This window comes from Thermobia domestica, unplaced genomic scaffold (genome assembly GCF_964235325.1).
Source record: "Thermobia domestica unplaced genomic scaffold, izTheDome1.hap1.1 HAP1_SCAFFOLD_285, whole genome shotgun sequence".
In the NCBI taxonomy this organism is placed as follows: domain Eukaryota; kingdom Metazoa; phylum Arthropoda; class Insecta; order Zygentoma; family Lepismatidae; genus Thermobia; species Thermobia domestica.
In genome coordinates this window covers 1-22,357 of record NW_027656000.1, presented here as the reverse complement: position 1 = coordinate 22,357, position 22,357 = coordinate 1, and the positions used below count along the sequence as shown (strand labels likewise).

General features: G+C 38.2%; 1 protein-coding gene across 1 annotated transcript in view; it reads right to left on the bottom strand.

The window, feature by feature from the left end:
- Nucleotides 1-19,442, bottom strand: part of LOC145676674 (lipase 3-like) — a gene marked incomplete at its 5' end in the record, with an annotated part of 66,300 nt that extends 46,858 nt beyond the window's left edge. The window contains 4 exons of the mRNA XM_081747518.1: nt 556-714; nt 5,998-6,241; nt 13,265-13,379; nt 19,244-19,442. Of these exons, the coding sequence (XP_081603644.1) occupies nt 556-714; nt 5,998-6,241; nt 13,265-13,379; nt 19,244-19,442 (717 nt within the window). The remainder of the gene's footprint in view (nt 1-555; nt 715-5,997; nt 6,242-13,264; nt 13,380-19,243) is intronic.
- Nucleotides 19,443-22,357: the final 2,915 nt, after the last annotated feature.

Genomic DNA, 22,357 nt, shown 5'->3' with positions numbered 1-22,357 from the left:
CGGAACCGGTTCCGGACCTGGATCCGAAAACCCGGTTCCAGAACCGGATTTTGGGAACCGGTTTCAGAACTGGATCCGAGAAACCGGTTCCGGAACCGGATCTTCTAGAACCGGATCCGTTCAGACACGAAAACCGGCTCCACCAGGAACCGGTTCTGGCCATCCCTAATCACTACTGCTTTGTAAACTTTTCCTTCAAGGCGCATCAGTACCCTACGTTCATACAACACTCCTGCCGCTTCACTTCATTTCGACCAATCACTGCTAATTCTGTTCTTTACATCTTCACTCAAATTACTTGATTTAGTGTCACAAATATGGAAATGGAAACACTGATGTTACTTTGGTGGTTTGCTCATAACGATTTATGGAAGATTATCTGTGCAAATCGACTTAATTATAGATTTTCGCGGGCGAACAGAATTCTGATTGAGCATGACGTAGATTGATGTGAAAAAACGAAACTACAGTAGAATTTTAATCTAATAAAGATCAATTATTTAGAACTATATTAAAATACATAATTTTAATTTGTAAATATGTATGTTTACTTACTCTGTTTAGTTGGTTCATGCTGAACGTATTTGTAAGGGAAAAGTAGAGAGCACACGCCCTTAATACTGGAGAGCCACTACCACATAAAGTACCAGCTAAAATCCTGTTTACGTAACTTCGAGAGAACAGCTCACTCATCCCGATCATTTTAGCCACAAGCTGAAACAACAATACACAAAGTATATTAGCATTATATTGTACCTGCAGTCGAGTTCAAATAAACCTAGCCCCAGTGTTCGCAGTGGAAAAAAACAAACAAACAAACAAAAAGCAGAGGCGGTATGTTTTATATCGATTTTGACTCGACATACCGGCTATCTAAATGTTGAAATACAGTGAGGGTATGTTGAAATACAGTGAGAGTTTCTCTGTAGTTACAGGGGCAAGGGACATGAAGAAACTTTGATCTCCCGACAACAACTTTCTGAAAAAAAAAATATCATTTTATGCTGTGTTATAGAAAATACACGAACATGCTGAAAAATCGATATTTTGTATTAACAATTTCCTGCGGGAAAACTCCCGGATTCCTCACCCAACTGAAATATACTCCAAACCCCCGGAAGATCCATCTCCCACATCAGACAACCCCTAAATCCACCCATGCTCAAAACATGACATTTATATACATTGAGACAAGAAAACACACACACATTTAAGAAAGAAACAATTCAATATGGCACATCAAAATATAAACTAGATTAACTTCTTTAAAGACATCTCATTTTAAATACAAAAGGTGGGAAAAATATAACAAAAATGTCGGTGTTATCAACTTAGAAATTATTTCTACATAAGAAATAAAATCTCTTTACATTCAAAGTTATTCGTCAATTACAGTGTATAAAACTGGATTTATTAAAGGTATTTAGCATCTACTTTCCAGTGACGGTATATCTTGATCACAGAAAAAACACAGGCGGTATGGCATACCACAGTATACCGTCTCACTTCAACCACTGCCTAGCCCTTCATCTGCTTTTTAAAAGTCAAATTTTCATGACTGCACATAATGTATTATAAATTTGGGCTTGACGCAAATATTCCTAACGGAAAAAAAAAATATTTACAGAAATACCTTGTATGACGCGGCTAATTGGTTGCAAGATCATTCGCGCTATGAAATGAAATGAAAATGAAATCTTTAAGTTTTACGTCCTACGCTTATGCCGGCTAGGCTAAAGGAGACGGTCATGATGAGAAATGAATGAAATGATGGAATGAAGAAAGTTGAAGGAAACGGAAGAACCTCGAGAAAACCTACGCACACGGTGTTTGTCCACCACACAGTTTACTTGGCGTGAGTTGGGAGCGAAACAGGGACCCCTGCACTAAAACTGAAGGCTCTACCACTTAGCCACGGTGGTCCATTCGAGCTATGCAAAACTGCTTTGTTCGAGATCTATTTACAATGTATTTTAATTGAATTTATTCAACAATATAATTTATGGTAATAAACAAATTCAATTAAAAAAAATATATTGCTCGTTCATAAACAGAAAATCTTTTTGAACAAATAAAATGACAAGACACTGAAAAAAAATATTTCTTCAATTGTAGACATAAAACGAAATTTTTCAATTTTACGTCCCGCGATTATGTTCTTTATGGGAAAGGGAAGATTATGAAGGGAAATGGATGACCATAAAGGAAAATGATGGAACGAGATATATCAAGAAACCGATGAATCTCGAGAAAAAACCTGGAAAACCGGTAATACGTCAAATCATCGGCACCAAAACATCAATCCAGTAACATCGACGGTATATTTAATCGACGACACTTGACATTGAAGGCACGATAATACGTTTGCGCTGATATAAAATATCGCATCCACTTTCATACCGCCTCCGCAGTATCTTGATGAAGTTTCAGGTGTTGATGATTTGATTGTCGTGTTTTGGTTGTCGATCTTTTTGTTATCGATGATTTGATTGTCGATATGTTGGTTGTCGATGTTTTAGTTGTCGATGAATTGGTTATCGATGTTTTGGTTGTTGATGATTTGATTGCCGATGATTTGGGCTGTCGATAAATTGGTTTGTCGATGTTTTGATTGTCGATGATTTCGATATCGATCTTTTGAGTGTTGGTGTTATGTACTGTTGATGAGATGTATCATATATGAAATGACCTGTCGATTTTTTTTTGTATGTCGATGTTTTAGTATTCGACGTTAAGTTGTCGATTAATTCACGTAGAATCGGAAAACCAAGGTTGTATACTGGATGTACTTACTTAAATGCATATCGTCGCATGAGAACCAGAGGAACCTTACTCCAAAAATTTATTTTCGTTTTCTTCATGTTTGGACATAATTTTAAAAGCCTCACTTGGTCTAAATGGAACGTAACGCCATCTGTTTTCCTTGTTGATCATCTGCTGTGTTGTAGCTCAATTGCCATCTTATTAAAAACACATCTTCCTAAGAAAATAATATTTTTGTCTTCTCGCCTGTAAACCTACGAAAAATGCAGTTAAGTTCCTCTGGTTCTCGAGCGACTATATACAGGGTGTTTCAAAACAACACTACCAACAACGTTTTGGAGGCGATTCCTGGCACCAAGATAAGATGAAAAGTATAGACCAACCTGGCTGCATAAATGCTTTCTTAAGAAGAATCCTGAGAAATTTCTGCAACAATTTTTATAGAGGTAGTTGGTGAGTACTTCAAATTATATGCCAGTAGCCAAACTACCTCTATAATATTGTTGCGTGAGTACCTTAGGATTTTGAAACATGGATTTTTGGATAGGGCACATATTAGTTTCTAAGTGAAGTCTTGACCCGACAACGGTAGGTCCCATTGAATTGGAGCTATGGACCCTTAAAGTTCATTTTTCCGTTTCCTCCCGTTTCATCGGGGTTCTCCCGTTTCATTCCACCATTTCACTCATTTCTCATCATCACCGTCTCCTTTAGCCTAACCGGAATAACCGTGGGACGTAAAACTTAAAGCTTTTAGTTTCATTTGATTACGGTATCTTTTGCCTCTATAATGAAATTGTACATAGTTGTAGTTGCAAAAGTAGTTGGAAATTCGTTCTACAACTTCTCGGAAGGGATTAAAAAACTCATCGAAAGATGTCAAAGTGCATTACCATGTACTGAGTTTGAATCGGCAAGTGTCACATGCATTTTTCATTCTTCATCAGTAGAAAAAAATACTGTAGAGTAGAACACTCTAGGTGGTACCCAGACAACAGAAAGCAGTAAGAATTGTGCCAATAGGAATGTTCAGCACCCTATGGATAGTTCTTAAAACTAAGTCAAAGAAGTTAGAAAACTTAGACTTGAAATAGTAATAATAAGACACGATATACAACATTTAGGTACACCCTATATTCTTTCGATTTTTTCTTATAATATTGTTATATGGAAATCAACTTTACTTTTTGATTTGCCCTCACACATAAAATAAAATATTAGCCCCGAATGCACGTGAACATTTCAAAAATATCTTTGACTTGGTTCAAGGAACATCTACAAAATATATACTACACGCCATCTCTAGTTTACAAATCATTCTTTATAATTGAACGATTGAGAGTCAAAGTAGCGTATCTCCACTGTTGGCAACAAAGAAGGAATATTTAAATTCATATCCGTTTTAAAATATCACAAATATACGTACTTTAGGTTGGCATAAGGAAAATGGTAATAAATATTGTAAGGATTCCCACATCACGACAAAAGCACATTTCAACACAACACGTGTTATTAATTGTAAACAGTGTAGCAGACGAGAAGCAGACACGACGGACACCGAGGAAAGCCGAAAGAAAACGGACCTCACGGAAGGACCCGAAGAGGACAGATAAAAGCCCAACCACCGAGGGACCTGGCATCAGTCGACCAACTGATCGTACCTACCTTAAACCCTGGAGGGTGCTATGAAGCGAATGGGTCATCCTAACCACAACCAATTCCTGGAGGCTGCTAGGAAGCTAAGAGGATCACATTAAATACCATACCTCGAGAGGGCTGCTATGAGCGGAGTGAGAACCTTGGAGGCTGCCATGAAGCTAAAGGGTTACCCGTACAGAACATTATACCCTGCAAACCTTGGTCATTATAGAGACACCGTTATTACCGAGAGTGGAAATGTAAAGTAGTGGTTATAAATGTTCGACTAGTTTTGTGAAGTTTAAGAATACCTCAGTAATGCTAGAATAAAATGGTAAGGTGCAATAGATTAGAACCTACAAGGTGTCTCAAAACAACACCGACTAAATTTGGGAGGTCGTTCCTTACATCAAAATAAGACAAAAAGTATAGACCAACCTGGGTGCAGAAATCCATCAATTCGGAGTTATAGGCTGCCGAAAACAAGAAAAAATTAAATTTAAAGGTCCAGCCTAGGTCCGAAACTATGAGATCTACCGTACTCGGGTCAATACTTCACTTTGGAAGTAATATGTACGCTATTGAAAAAATACATGTTTCAGAATCGTAAGATACTCACGGAAGCATTTTTTTATAGAGGGAGTTTAGCTAGGGGAATATGATTTACTTCCATAAAAAATTTGGGGAAATACCGCAGCATTCTGAAACATGGATATTTGAATAGGGTTCATACTAGTTCCTGAGTGAAGTATTAACCCGACTACGATAGGCCTCATAGTGTTGGAGCTATGGATCTTTAATGTTCATTTTTCCATGTTTTCGGCAGCCTATAACTCCGAAAAGAAGCATTCATACACCCATGTTGGTTTATACTTTTTCCGTTTGAAGGAATCTAAGTGTCAGGAATCACCTCCCAAACGTTGTCGGTGTTGTTTTGAAGCACTCTGTATAAAATGCAAGGGACTGTGGTGCCTCAGTGGTAGAGCGCACACTTCTTTTGCATGGGGCCCCTGGTTCTACATCAACTAGCGCCAAATGAGCTTTGTAGTGGACACTGCTTGGGTTTTGTCGAAGTTCTTCTGTATCCTTCCACTTTCTTCATTGCGTTCATAATCATTATCACTGTCTCCTTTAGTCTCGGAACAATATTGAGGGATGTTAAACTTTAAAAAACAACTTAAAATGCAAGTATAGGGAATGTAAGTATAGTTGTATGCAAGAGACAGAAGCATTAAAAAAATACATTTTCCCTAGTTCGAATATCTTCAATACAACCACAATGGCAATAACGCCTTAATTCCAAAGTATCCTCCTTCTACAGTATTTTGTATGAAGGATTGTAAATTTAATCTTCTTCTAATGTATATCAGGAATAAAAGCTTCAAATATATGCTGACCTAAAGTAAATCTGCACTCAAAATACTTCTGATAACCGCAGTAAGATTTCCTGGAGAAATGTCAGTTTTAGATGTGAAAGATATACAGAAACACGATATTAAGTCAGCATTAACTCTATTTCAACTATAGCTGGAGATATTGTACTCTGGTTCTCAATGTTTCAACCATTATTAAACCTAGATAAAATTAAAATCTTACATCCAGAGGTTTGTGAAAAGTGGACAGTAATCGAAGTGAAAACGTGGAACTGGATAAACGAGCCACAGGTGATAACAGATTTAATGTTTTGATTTTCCTGTTGAATTGAGGCTTCTCTGATAACAGAACTAGTGCAACTGTTGTTCCCATTGAGTGTCCAATGTAATGAATCCTTCTTTCACCCGTATGCTTCAAAATATAGTTGATCTCTGCAGGTAAGTCATAAATTCCAATTTCGTGCCAGCTGAAATGGAAAACATTGTAAATAGAATCATTTATAAGAGTTAATAAACAAGGATATAACACTGCTTCAATGCACACAAAACATCTTTAATAAGTAAAACGAGTTTAAAGAAATTTATGAAAGATGATTTAGAGAAACTCAAGGTATATAAAATAACAGGGAGCCCCAGTTCGCGTTTAGCGTTCTGATCGGCTCCCTGTCCGTGACGTCAGTGGAGGGACTTGAAACAGTATACCAACTTGCGTATGCAGTATTTCACTTGCTCTCTTGAACGATACTTCGATATACCCAAGGATGTTATAAAATAGAAGATCTGCTCATATGTATCTTCATCCTATTACTCTGAATGAAGCCAAAAAAACAACCTAGGGTTGGCACGTCTGATTGGCTGGTTTCGTTTCCGCCATATATGTTGGTTCCAAATAGTGCGAGTTTCTTATGTATACATGTAGTGTGCCTGTAGTTTATTTTTATTTAAGTCGTTGTTTTCAGATTTATAGTATACAATGGTTATATGCTGCACGTATAGGCAGGCCCGTATTTAGGTAAGTGGTATTCTATGCTCAAGCATAGGGCGGCAGAATTTAGTGAGCGGCAAAATTTCGGATTTTCTAAAGATTCACACTAAAGTAATATTTAAAACTAGCAACCCGCAGAGTCCCGTGCAAGCGCGTGAAAATATGTTAATGTGTTTAAACAGTAGTTACTAATTAGCTAGCTTATCTGATTATTTTTAAAAAGTCATCCTCTCCTACTCGACCCCAAAGGGGTGAGGATGAACTTGAACATAATGAAAACTGATACCGTTAAACTCAGTGACCTCGAAACATAAATTCAACACTAATATCTGTCGTTTTCGATTACTTTTAAAATCCCGCTCCCTTCCTGGGGATTGAAGTATGACCTTGAAGTTGAATTGCATTAAAACTGTCACTATTCATCTCAGCGATCGCAAAAATTGTGAATTGAACTCTAATATTGGTCTTTTCGATTATAATGACCCCATGTTATTCTTATGGGGACTTTGCACCCCCATATCTCAGCTTAGGTGTGACCTAGGGACCTGGAACAGGTCATTTGGATAATTTCTCTGAGAGCTTTAAAACATATTAGAATTTCATGTTTCTATTATGGTCTATCTATCTAACACCACGTCATAATCACCATTTAAAGAATTAGACCATTTAAAAGTACATTGTAAATTTTATTTGCAAAATCCCGGCTTGCTTCCTTCTTTGAGACATAAGTTTGGGCGGGGGGCAGGTGGCAAATTATTTAGAGCACAGGGGCGCACAATATATAAGGCTATTCTGGGTAATTTCTTCACACTTCTATTTGTACACCCATTACGCAAACCCGTATATATATATAAACAAATAGAAATGAGAAGAAATTACCCGGAATAGCCTTTCACAGGTAAGAAAATCAGCAATCATAAGATATGTATGGCTTCACGATTTTGTGATATGGGCAGATCCTCTATTTTATAACATCCTTAGCAATACTTCCACGTGACGTCACAGAGCGCACAGTATCCTGGGGAAAAAGAGAACACAAAGACTGAATCGAGAATCCCCTGGGAGAAACCAGAAAGTGGTTTCCGAATTGAAGGCCACCGTTATTATGGCAAGTCCAAAGCTTTCAACTACTTGTGTAAGCGTAATGGCAATGGACTATTAACATTATGATATTTTGTAAGATTAGATTATGGTATGTAAGCTAATGCGACCAGAATTTTTATAATAATCTTTGTTTCCGGCTTTTCCCGTGTTTACATGGGATCGGCGTTCTAGTCTTTAATTCTTTTTCTGTACTGTCTTCTATCCTGGTGTCCTCTATTTCCTTCTCCTCTCTCTCAGATCATTTTTGTATCTTGTCCTGCATCATCTTCGTTTTACTTGCCTGGTCTTCGTTTTACCAATTAATTCTATCTTGCCAATTTTCTTTCCCTATAGTCTTTGTTTCTTCATTCTACATCCAAGCCATCTCAGCCTCCATTCTTGAAAGTTTTGTACTCAAGGGTCCTACCTGAACAGCGCCTGTTATATGTTCGATTTTTTTCCCTGTCCTTTCTGGTCACAGCACACATCCATCCTAGCATTTTTATCTCCGCCACTTCCATATTCTTTCCCTGGGTTCTTGTGATTCTCCAGATGAAGTAATTGTATGGCCTATGGGACCTAAAGATTAAATATACTTACAAAAGCTCTCCATTAACTTCTATCCTTAATCAACTGAATCCAGTTTCTACTTTTATTCCTATTTCTGCGAGATAGGTATACATCTTAATATTGTCCTCCCATCTACGCCTAGCTCTTCCTAATGCTCTTTTTCCGATTGGATTTTCTGTTAACTTTTTGAAAGCGGACCTACTTTCTCCCATTCTGGCTACATGATCTGCCACCTGAGCTTCCTCGACTTAATTATCCTTCGTTATGGAGTTTTCGCCATTTTCCATTCCCGTCAGGCCCGTACCCACGGGGGGCAAGAGGGGGCCGGGCCCCCCTAAATTTTGGCTGGCCCCCATAAAATTTCACGGTAGGCTTGCAAATGAACTATAATATGGTGATGAAGTATAATATGGTTGGGTCGGGCCCCCCTAAAATCTACCGGCCCCCACTAAATTTGGGGGCTGGCTACGGGCCTGATTCCTGTTCCTCTTGGGCCCAAATATTTACTCAGGATTTTATTTTTAAATACTTTCAACCTACGTTTTCCCCTCAAAATAAGCGACCATGTTTTGCAACCATTACAACCCAACAGACATAAGTACTGCTTTTATATAATTTAAGCTTCAAATTCTTCGACAGAATTCGTGAAGACACAGGAGTTTGATCTGAACAATAACAGGAATTTCCTGCATTCAATCGATATTTATTTTTTTATTTTATTTATTTATTTATTTTTTTTTTTTTGGTGTACGAATGGCTATTAACCTCGCGCTTATATATTAAAGAAACCTGATGGTACAGTTCTTATTGATACGGATATCATCTTAAATAGATGGAAATATTTCTTTGACGATTTGCTTAACACGCAACCAAAAGCTAGTGTGCGTGGAGAAAAGGAGGTACACACCGCAGAACCCAACCCAACCCATTCCAGAACCCAACCGAATAGAAGTAGAAACCACTATAAAGAAATTAAAGAAACACAAATCTCCGGGTGTAGATGAAATTCCGGCTGAGTTAATTTTAGCTGGAGGCGAAAAATTTTGGAACAAGATACACAAACTCATTCTCCTTATCTGGAACAAGGAAGAATTGCCACAAGAGTGGAAAGAATCAATCATTGTTCCAATTTACAAGAAAGGCGACAAAACTGACTGTAATAATTATCGAGACATTTCTCCTCTATCAACATCCTAAAAAATCCTTTCAAATATTCTATTAGCAAGATTGATTCCATACGCAGATGAAATTATTCGAGATTATCAGTGCGGATTTAGACGAAATCGGTCAACTATCGACCAAATATTTACCATTCGCCAAATACTCAAAATAAAGTGGGAATACAATTCCCCGGTACATCAACTATTTATTGATTTTAGAAAGGCTTACGACTCGGTTAGGAGAGAAACATTATACAACGTTCTTACAGAACTTGGAATACCGAAAAAGCTAATTAGATTAATTAAGATATGTTTAAATGAATCCCAAAGTAAAGTCCGGGTAGGAAAATTTTTGTCCACGAGCTTTCACGTCGAAAATGGCCTGAAACAAGTTGATGCGTTGTCGCCATTATTATTTAACTTTGTTCTGGAATACGCAATAAGGAAAATCAAAGATAGCAAGCAGGGCCTAGAGTTGAACGGTATTCACCAGGTTATGGCGTATGCTGATGATGTAAATTTAATAGGGGATGATAGGAGAACAATAGAAAGAAATGCAGAGATCTTATTAAACGCTTGCAAGGACATGGGCTTAGAAGTAAATGCAGATAAAACTAAATACATGGAAGTGCGTCGGGACCGTAATACAGCAAATTATGGGAGCGTCAAAATATTAAATAATACTTTTGATAAAGTGGATAGTTTCAAATATCTAGGATCAGCATTAACAGATGAAAATCATATTCAGGAAGAAATTAAATGTCCACTAAAAGCAGGGAATTCGTGTTACTATTCGGTTCAAAATCTCTTGTCGTCGCGAATTCTGTCGAGGAATTTGAAGCTTAAAATATACAAAACAATAATCATGCCTGTTGTTCAGTATGGTTGCGAAACATGATCGCTTACTCTGAGGGAAGAACATAGACTGAGAGTATTTGAGAACAAGATCCTGAGACGAATATTCGGACCCAAGAGGAACGGGAATGGGGAGTGACGGAAACTTCATAACGAGGAACTACATAATTTATACGGTTTACCCAACATTGTTAGGGTCGTCAAGTCTAGGAGGCTTAGGTGGGCGGGTCATGTAGCTAGAATGGAAGAAAGTAGAAACGCTTTCAAAGTCTTGACTGGAAGACCAATCGGAAAACGAGCATTAGGAACACCTAGGCGCAGATGGAAGGACAATATTAAGATGGATCTCGCAGAGATAGGAATACAAAGTAGAAACTCGATGCAGTTAGCTAAGGATAGAAGTCAGTGGAGAGCTTTCGTGAACTCGACATTGAACCTCCGGGTTCCATAGGCCATAGAGTTAGTTAGTTAGTTGTGTGGTTTTGGTCTGTTAATGTTGATCCTACACAGTAAAAAATGGTTATGTTAATTCAACTCAATTTTAACACAGGGCAGTGATTCCACACTATGCGGTGTTAATTCAACACAGACCCGCGGTGTTGGCGTTTAACACAGGAGTGTGATAAGATTTTAATACACAACTGGTGTTGAGCAGTATTAAATTCGGATCTGTGTTAATATTTTCGGTGTTGATTCGACACCATGTCAGAGTCGGTAGTGTGGGGAAAAGTGTTGAGTGTTACTTTAATCGGTGTGGCATTAACACGAAGAAAGTAACACAGTGTCTAGGTATGTTAATTATTTCGTGTTAATATTACCCTCTGTCAAGTATCAATATAACACAATCCCTGTGTTATTTCAACACCATTTTCTTATTATTTCAACACATCATCTGTGTCATAATTCAAGGTTAAAGCCGTATAAGTAACACCGTTTTAGTGTTAATTCAACACCCTCTGTGTTAAAATTCAAGTTTACACCACCATATTAACACCGTTTTTGGTGTTAGTTCGACTCCACTTCTGTGTTACTATGACACCTATTTCGGTGTGGAAATAACCCTATTTGCGGTGTTGATGTAATCTTTTTCCTGTGTTTGAAAAGTTTATGTTGTGCATGCTTATGCTTATGGTGGTTCGCCATCTTTGAATACTAGCTAGTAAACATGACAACGGAACATTACATCGTGTTCGGAAATAATGATAGGAACGAACTTAACGAAAAGAACTGCAACAGATTAATTCGTGAACATTATCAATTTCGTCAAGTGTTTGTGAACGCACCCTTTTCTGAAATTCTCTGTTAGAATGTTAACAGGGTGAGGAAGGAAACAAATTATAATTTTAAAATAAGGATAGTAAACCACAGAACACTTGATTTAGAAAATCTTTATAAATTCTTTTGTCGTCCTCCCCCATCATTTATTGTGATGGTTTTCTTGATTGTGCGACACACAACCTTCACCAGGGGGCCGCGGCGGCTCAGTGGTAGAGCGTTCACCTTTGGTTCCGGGTTCAAACCCTGCTCCCGCCAAGTGAACTTTGTGGTGGACTAACAACATGTGCGTGGGTTTTCTCGGGGTTCTTCCGTTTCCTCCCACTTTCATCATTCCACCATTTTATTTATTTCTCATAATCACCGACTCCTTTATCCTAACTGACAATAACTGTAGGACGTAAAAACTCAAAGATTTCATTTCATTTCACAACCTTCACCAATATCTTGTTCAAGAAACATAGGAAACTCTTACCTATATCCTAATAATATGATTGCTTCTTAATCGTGTTTCTATTTGTTTTCCGCTATTTTTGAAACACAGTCCCCGGTGTTGACTGGTGAGCTCTATAGTGCAGTGTAGAAGTGACACAGTAATACGATGTTGTTTCTCGCTGTTGACATATTCCTTCAGAAACATTATGCAAAACAACTGAAAACACATCGCGCGGTTTGCATGTTGAAATTTTGCGTATACCTGGATTTGTTTAAGTATTTATTTCTACTGTGTTTGTCTGTAGCTTCAATTCAAAAGCCTTTATAATTAGCTGCCCAACATATTTGGCAATCTCGCAGAAAACAACACCGAAGATTCTACACTTGTGTTAATTTAACACATAGGCTGTGTCATTTCAACTACCGTCATTTGACACACAAATACAAATGGAGGGTGAATTGTTCTAACTACCTGTTTGTGTAATATTTTAACACATAGAGATGTCGTTAAAATAACACAACGATTGTTTACAGTGTAGGAATGATCCAAAAAATGCATCAAAAGATCGCGATCTTGGGCAATAATTAGTTTCTGGATTAGGGCCCACAAAATTTTTGAACGCCCCTAAATCGAATTTTCGTTTTTTTTTTTTTTTTTTTTTTAACGAAATAAGCATATCATACTGAGTTCAGTGATAGTTTGGCTTTGTATACACTATATGTAGTTCTCAACATATAAGGCATACAGGAAAATTTTTGCCTGAAATACATTGGATTGGATATATTGGATCCAAAAAGCAACAAACATTCACAAGAAGGCTTTTCAAATGGATCAGCTTTCCTATTTGGAACAAGAAAGGGAACAAACACATCTTGAAATACGGGAGCTTATGGTATTTTTCCGTAAGACACTTCGGCGGAGACAGCACGTTTGAAAACTAATCAAAATTGTGCTATGCGTGCCATTATTACAATTGCCAGGATCAACTTTACTCAATTTAATAATTCTTTCATATAATCCAAAGGTAGGATAGAGAAAAAGAACTCTGGAAACTTCAGTTAAATGACTAGCTAAAGCCGAAATTTCACGACTCACAAACTTAATCATTCGTGTATCTATGTCTTACCTGAACTTCCAAAAATCATTTCCTTTTGGACTTAAGGTAGTGTGATTCTTTGAATAGGTATTTCCTCTGCAGTTAGCTAGCCATACATCGTATCCATTATCCGAGAGAATGTAAGCTGTAAAAGAAGAAGATTACATTACTGCAATGCAACTAGAAACAATTTAGGAAATTACCAATTATGATTGTAATTTGGTCAAAATGGCTTTCAAAGGATAGCGCTGTATGATGGAAAGAAGCGGCGACTATGAGAAAGGAGAAACGGAATCTTTGGATATGTCGTGCTATAGAAGAACGGTGAAAATTAGATGTGTAGATATGACATTGCATGAAAGTGTTGAAAATGGTAAATTTTTTTTCAAAAAAGGAATAGACTGAAGACAATTGAAAAGAGGACATAAAATGAATGGATATATATTATGAAACATAAGGGAACCATCTGTTAACTATGGAGGGAATGAGAAAAGGAAAAATATATATCTAGAGGTAGGCAACGATTGAAATATATGGACTAAATATGGGGAAGAAAATGTGTAAGTAACTGAGAAGTCTGATTGAGAAAAGGGGAAAAATGGGAAGATTCATTAAACCACTCGGGACTAGATCACGAGGAAATGACAAAAGGAAATGGTAAAAGATACATAGAAGAAATGCTGCAAGAAATGAGAAATCTGTCTCAGGATAGGGAAGAATGGAAAGCCTCATTAAATCAATCAGGAGGGGAGTGACGAGGAAATGACAAAAGGAAATGGTAAAAGATATAGAGAAGAAATGCTGCAAGAAATGAGAAGTCTGTCTCAGGATAGGGAGGAATGGAAAGCCTCATTAAATCAATCAGGAGGGGAGTGACGAGGAAATGACAAAAGGAAATGGTAAAAGATATAGAGAAGAAATGCTGCAAGAAATGAGAAGTCTGTCTCAGGATAGGAAAGAATGGAAAGCCTCATTAAATCAATCAGGAGGGGAGTGACGAGGAAATGACAAAAGGAAATGGTAAAAGATATAGAGAAGAAATGCTGCAAGAAATGAGAAGTCTGTCTCAGAATAGGGAAGAATGGAAAGCCTCATTAAATCAATCAGGAGGGGAGTGACGAGGAAATGACAAAAGGAAATGGTAAAAGATATAGAGAAGAAATGCTGCAAGAAATGAGAAGTCTGTCTCAGGATAGGAAAGAATGGAAAGCCTCATTAAATCAATCAGGAGGGGAGTGACGAGGAAATGACAAAAGGAAATGGTAAAAGATATAGAGAAGAAATGCTGCAAGAAATGAGAAGTCTGTCTCAGAATAGGGAAGAATGGAAAGCCTCATTAAATCAATCAGGAGGGGAGTGACGAGGAAATGACAAAAGGAAATGGTAAAAGATATAGAGAAGAAATGCTGCAAGAAATGAGAAGTCTGTCTCAGGATAGGAAAGAATGGAAAGCCTCATTAAATCAATCAGGAGGGGAGTGACGAGGAAATGACAAAAGGAAATGGTAAAAGATATAGAGAAGAAATGCTGCAAGAAATGAGAAGTCTGTCTCAGGATAGGGAAGAATGGAAAGCCTCATTAAATCAATCAGGAGGGGAGTGACGAGGAAATGACAAAAGGAAATGGTAAAAGATATAGAGAAGAAATGCTGCAAGAAATGAGAAGTCTGTCTCAGGATAGGGAAGAATGGAAAGCCTCATTAAATCAATCAGGAGGGGAGTGACGAGGAAATGACAAAAGGAAATGGTAAAAGATATAGAGAAGAAATGCTGCAAGAAATGAGAAGTCTGTCTCAGGATAGGGAAGAATGGAAAGCCTCATTAAATCAATCAGGAGGGGAGTGACGAGGAAATGACAAAAGGAAATGGTAAAAGATATAGAGAAGAAATGCTGCAAGAAATGAGAAGTCTGTCTCAGGATAGGAAAGAATGGAAAGCCTCATTAAATCAATCAGGAGGGGAGTGACGAGGAAATGACAAAAGGAAATGGTAAAAGATATAGAGAAGAAATGCTGCAAGAAATGAGAAGTCTGTCTCAGAATAGGGAAGAATGGAAAGCCTCATTAAATCAATCAGGAGGGGAGTGACGAGGAAATGACAAAAGGAAATGGTAAAAGATATAGAGAAGAAATGCTGCAAGAAATGAGAAGTCTGTCTCAGGATAGGAAAGAATGGAAAGCCTCATTAAATCAATCAGGAGGGGAGTGACGAGGAAATGACAAAAGGAAATGGTAAAAGATATAGAGAAGAAATGCTGCAAGAAATGAGAAGTCTGTCTCAGGATAGGGAAGAATGGAAAGCCTCATTAAATCAATCAGGAGGGGAGTGACGAGGAAATGACAAAAGGAAATGGTAAAAGATATAGAGAAGAAATGCTGCAAGAAATGAGAAGTCTGTCTCAGGATAGGGAAGAATGGAAAGCCTCATTAAATCAATCAGGAGGGGAGTGACGAGGAAATGACAAAAGGAAATGGTAAAAGATATAGAGAAGAAATGCTGCAAGAAATGAGAAGTCTGTCTCAGGATAGGAAAGAATGGAAAGCCTCATTAAATCAATCAGGAGGGGAGTGACGAGGAAATGACAAAAGGAAATGGTAAAAGATATAGAGAAGAAATGCTGCAAGAAATGAGAAGTCTGTCTCAGAATAGGGAAGAATGGAAAGCCTCATTAAATCAATCAGGAGGGGAGTGACGAGGAAATGACAAAAGGAAATGGTAAAAGATATAGAGAAGAAATGCTGCAAGAAATGAGAAGTCTGTCTCAGGATAGGAAAGAATGGAAAGCCTCATTAAATCAATCAGGAGGGGAGTGACGAGGAAATGACAAAAGGAAATGGTAAAAGATATAGAGAAGAAATGCTGCAAGAAATGAGAAGTCTGTCTCAGGATAGGGAGGAATGGAAGGCCTCATTAAATCAATCAGGAGGGGAGTGACGAGGAAATGACAAAAGGAAATGGTAAAAGATATAGAGAAGAAATGCTGCAAGAAATGAGAAGTCTGTCTCAGGATAGGGAAGAATGGAAAGCCTCATTAAATCAATCAGGAGGGGAGTGACGAGGAAATGACAAAAGGAAATGGTAAAAGATATAGAGAAGAAATGCTGCAAGAAATGAGAAGTCTGTCTCAGGATAGGGAAGAATGGAAAGCCTCATTAAATCAATCAGGAGGGGAGTGACGAGGAAATGACAAAAGGAAATGGTAAAAGATATAGAGAAGAAATGCTGCAAGAAATGAGAAGTCTGTCTCAGGATAGGAAAGAATGGAAAGCCTCATTAAATCAATCAGGAGGGGAGTGACGAGGAAATGACAAAAGGAAATGGTAAAAGATATAGAGAAGAAATGCTGCAAGAAATGAGAAGTCTGTCTCAGAATAGGGAAGAATGGAAAGCCTCATTAAATCAATCAGGAGGGGAGTGACGAGGAAATGACAAAAGGAAATGGTAAAAGATATAGAGAAGAAATGCTGCAAGAAATGAGAAGTCTGTCTCAGGATAGGGAAGAATGGAAAGCCTCATTAAATCAATCAGGAGGGGAGTGACGAGGAAATGACAAAAGGATATGGTAAAAGATACATAGAAGAAATGCTGCAAGAAATGAGAAGTCTGTCTCAGGATAGGGAAGAATGGAAAGCCTCATTAAATCAATCAGGAGGGGAGTGACGAGGAAATGACAAAAGGATATGGTAAAAGATACATAGAAGAAATGCTGCAAGAAATGAGAAGTCTGTCTCAGGATAGGGAAGAATGGAAAGCCTCATTAAATCAATCAGGAGGGGAGTGACGAGGAAATGACAAAAGGAAATGGTAAAAGATATAGAGAAGAAATGCTGCAAGAAATGAGAAGTCTGTCTCAGGATAGGGAAGAATGGAAAGCCTCATTAAATCAATCAGGAGGGGAGTGACGAGGAAATGACAAAAGGAAATGGTAAAAGATATAGAGAAGAAATGCTGCAAGAAATGAGAAGTCTGTCTCAGGATAGGAAAGAATGGAAAGCCTCATTAAATCAATCAGGAGGGGAGTGACGAGGAAATGACAAAAGGAAATGGTAAAAGATATAGAGAAGAAATGCTGCAAGAAATGAGAAGTCTGTCTCAGGATAGGGAAGAATGGAAAGCCTCATTAAATCAATCAGGAGGGGAGTGACGAGGAAATGACAAAAGGAAATGGTAAAAGATATAGAGAAGAAATGCTGCAAGAAATGAGAAGTCTGTCTCAGGATAGGAAGAATGGAAAGCCTCATTAAATCAATCAGGAGGGGAGTGACGAGGAAATGACAAAAGGAAATGGTAAAAGATATAGAGAAGAAATGCTGCAAGAAATGAGAAGTCTGTCTCAGGATAGGAAAGAATGGAAAGCCTCATTAAATCAATCAGGAGGGGAGTGACGAGGAAATGACAAAAGGAAATGGTAAAAGATATAGAGAAGAAATGCTGCAAGAAATGAGAAGTCTGTCTCAGGATAGGAAAGAATGGAAAGCCTCATTAAATCAATCAGGAGGGGAGTGACGAGGAAATGACAAAAGGAAATGGTAAAAGATATAGAGAAGAAATGCTGCAAGAAATGAGAAGTCTGTCTCAGGATAGGGAAGAATGGAAAGCCTCATTAAATCAATCAGGAGGGGAGTGACGAGGAAATGACAAAAGGAAATGGTAAAAGATACATAGAAGAAATGCTGCAAGAAATGAGAAGTCTGTCTCAGGATAGGAAAGAATGGAAAGCCTCATTAAATCAATCAGGAGGGGAGTGACGAGGAAATGACAAAAGGAAATGGTAAAAGATATAGAGAAGAAATGCTGCAAGAAATGAGAAGTCTGTCTCAGGATAGGAAAGAATGGAAAGCCTCATTAAATCAATCAGGAGGGGAGTGACGAGGAAATGACAAAAGGAAATGGTAAAAGATATAGAGAAGAAATGCTGCAAGAAATGAGAAGTCTGTCTCAGGATAGGGAAGAATGGAAAGCCTCATTAAATCAATCAGGAGGGGAGTGACGAGGAAATGACAAAAGGAAATGGTAAAAGATATAGAGAAGAAATGCTGCAAGAAATGAGAAGTCTGTCTCAGGATAGGAAAGAATGGAAAGCCTCATTAAATCAATCAGGAGGGGAGTGACGAGGAAATGACAAAAGGAAATGGTAAAAGATATAGAGAAGAAATGCTGCAAGAAATGAGAAGTCTGTCTCAGGATAGGAAAGAATGGAAAGCCTCATTAAATCAATCAGGAGGGGAGTGACGAGGAAATGACAAAAGGAAATGGTAAAAGATACATAGAAGAAATGCTGCAAGAAATGAGAAGTCTGTCTCAGGATAGGAAAGAATGGAAAGCCTCATTAAATCAATCAGGAGGGGAGTGACGAGGAAATGACAAAAGGAAATGGTAAAAGATACATAGAAGAAATGCTGCAAGAAATGAGAAGTCTGTCTCAGGATAGGAAAGAATGGAAAGCCTCATTAAATCAATCAGGAGGGGAGTGACGAGGAAATGACAAAAGGAAATGGTAAAAGATATAGAGAAGAAATGCTGCAAGAAATGAGAAGTCTGTCTCAGGATAGGAAAGAATGGAAAGCCTCATTAAATCAATCAGGAGGGGAGTGACGAGGAAATGACAAAAGGAAATGGTAAAAGATATAGAGAAGAAATGCTGCAAGAAATGAGAAGTCTGTCTCAGGATAGGGAGGAATGGGAAGCCTCATTAAATCAATCGTGAAGTGAGTGACGAGAAAATGACAAAAGAAAATGGTAAAAGATAAAGAGAAGAAATGCTGCAAGAAATGAGAAGTCTATCTCAGGATAGGGAGGAATGGAAAAGTAGATTACATCAGTTGGGAGGTGGAAGACTGAAGAACAGACAAAAGTTTCTACACGTGTTTTTCTATATATTTATCTCTTCTCTCCTCCTTTACTCTACGCATTTCACTACATCATTGCTCATGAATGTAAGTGGGTATTTTGACGTTAGGCGTCGGTCAACTATAAATGACTTTTGTACATTGTATAATGGCTAATATACCTAAAGCTTTCCGTGGCCCAAGGATGATCCAATGTACAGAAGAATCTAGAATTCCATGATGAAGAAGAACCGCAGGCCTCCGTTGCTGTATATGAGATCTTGAACTGTACGGAATCCGGTGCATCTGCAGGATGTAACCATCGTCCGTTTCCAGGTAATGCGTTTCTGATGGATACCCATGTTTCGCAATTAACTTAGGCTGTTAAGAAGAAGAAACATCATAATTAAATATCATTAAATGCTAATGCTGTCAAGAGGGATGACTTGGAACAATTTTCTTGTTTTCAGTTATTAATATACTGCAGCAAGTAACGAATTTTTCTACAGCTTATCGTGTTGAGGATTTCCTACAGTTGGAACGGCTACAAAAAATCAATAAAACGGCAAGTTTTCTAATTTTTATATTTCCAAACTACGGCATGCAATGAGAAATCGTATATAACATGTATATCTGTCCAGCCGTTCCTTACCAGCGACCTCTGTAAGTAATTTTGAGTCTCCATAAGCTTTGTTGATATTTACTGCTTAAGGTTTACAGTTTTATGTGTTCGAGAAGTCCTTCCCTGATTACAGAAATTGATAACTCAGGCTAGAAATAAGATAGAAATATGAAACTGGTGTTGAATTGTTTACAAACTATAAAAGTTTTTGTCTGTGTTAGGTTTGTTTTGTTTTACCAAATCTGAATTTTGTTTGTTTTAGGTTTGTAGTACGTAAGTAAGAAGCCCAAGAAGCCATGCCAACCAACCAGGAGAAGGCACAGTGTGTCCTGTGGTACCATGAGACACGATCACCAACCCCGGTGCAGAGACAGTTCCAGACAACATTTGGGAGGACTCCACCTGATGTCAAGAGCATTAAAGCCTGGTATGAGAAGTTCAAGAACACAGGGTCGGTTGCTGACCTTCCGAGGTCTGGTCGACCAAGAACCTCAGCAGACACGGTGGAGGCTGTGCGGCAGTCTTTTCTGAGAAGTCCTAAGAAATCGATGCGCAGGGCCTCACGTGAATTACAAATGCCAAAAAGCTCTATCCATGACATTTTACACAAACGTTTATTGTTTCGTGCTTACAAAGTGCAACTCGTTCAGGCCTTGTTGCCCGACGACGGTACACGTCGATATGACTTTGCGGTCGAAATGCTATCACGTATTGCGGACGATAATGGTTATCTCAGACGAATTGCCTTTTCCGACGAAGCGACATTCTTTGTCAGTGGAGTAGTGAATCGCCATAATGTACGCATTTGGGGTTCAGAACCCCCCAGGGAGGTCAGAGAGTTCAGCAGAGGCAGTCCAAAGGTGAATGTTTGGTGCGCGTTATTGCACGATCGAATTATCGGGCCATTCTTCTTCGCTGAGGATACCATCACATCTGCAGTGTACCTGGATATGTTGCAGCTGTATGCTGTTCCTCAGCTGCTTCAGTATCGCCCCGATGTCGTTTTTCAGCAAGACGGTGAACCACCTCATTGGGGTTTGGACGTCCGTGCCTATCTCGATAGGACATTTCCTGGGCGATGGATTGGTCGTGATGGACCAACAGCTTGGCCTCCACGCTCTCCTGACATAACCCCATTAGACTTCTTTTTATGGGGTTATGTAAAGGATGAGGTCTACCGAACACGTGTACCAGATCTTGAAACCCTGCAGCAACGAATAACCACAGTCGTTGCATCGATCCCTCCAGTGATGTTGGCTAATGTGTGGATGGAAATTGAATATCGCCTAGATGTGCTACGTGCTACCAAAGGTGCTCATGTGGAAGTGTACTGATGTGACCAAATCTTTTATAGTTTGTAAACAATTCAACACCAGTTTCATATTTCTATCTTATTTCTAGCCTGAGTTATCAATTTCTGTAATCAGGGAAGGACTACTCGGACACCCTGTATTTTAATATCCAGTTGTTGTTGTATATGTGTAGCCTTCATTCTGAATTGTATTTTAGTATCCAGTTTTTATTGTGTGTGTAGCTTTCGTTTTAAATTGTATTTTAGTATCCAGTTTTTGTTGTGTGTGTAGCCTTCATTTTTAATTTACTTTAATATCCAATTGCTTTTGTATGTGTATAGCCTTCCTTTTGAATTGTATTTTAATATCCAGTTGTTGTTGTATATGTGTAGCCTTCATTCTGAATTGTATTTTAGTATCCAGTTTTTATTGTGTGTGTGTAGCTTTCGTTTTAAATTGTATTTTAGTATCCAGTTTTTGTTGTGTGTGTATAGCCTTCATTTTTAATTTACTTTAATATCCAATTGCTTTTGTATGTGTATAGCCTTCCTTTTGAATTGTATTTTAATATCCAGTTGTTGTTGTTGTGTAGCCTTCATTTGGAATTGTATTTTAATATCCAGTTTTTGTTCTATGTGTGAAAAGGGAACTGATTTGGCACACATCTCAACAAGGGCATGAACGCAACAAGCCGGCTCCGTAAGCTCTGGATCTCTAATGGCTATAGAGTTAGGAATTAGATTTCTGGGCTTTTGGCAGCTATGGTTATGTTAGCTCGACACTCATGATATGAGGGACGACGTTCCCCGGTGATCACACTGCCTGGTGAATCGGATATGAATGAAATGGTGAAAGAAGCGACCTAAGTCCCAGCATTTGCATCGTAAGAAAGAGGGAAACCTTACTTGGGAAGGATGGCCTGATAAACTTTTACACTTTTTTTCGACCGAATGTCCACACCGGGAATCGAACCCGGGAGTGGTCGCCCGAGAGCGTTAGCAATTACGCTACGTGAGGCCACTCCAGGAATTCAGTTCAGTTGTACACACGGATTCTTCACAGTGATAGTGGTCACTGAACATTTGAAGCAAAGATGACTTTTGGAAAGATTACTTTTGGGAGTACTAACGATTTCCGTTTTAGCAGGTGACTCTATTGTTTTAAGTACCACGAAAAACTGTTTATTTTCAAGATAAACATTTTCAGAAAAAAATATTTTATGACGATTTTGGAAACGTGATTAAAATTAGGTATGCTCGTGGAAGTCACTAGATTTCAAATTTGATAATAACCAAAGTAATTAACTCTCTTCTATGACTATTTAAGTATTGTTAAATGAATTAACAAACTATTTATAGAAATAACTTACCGTAGTTTTGTCT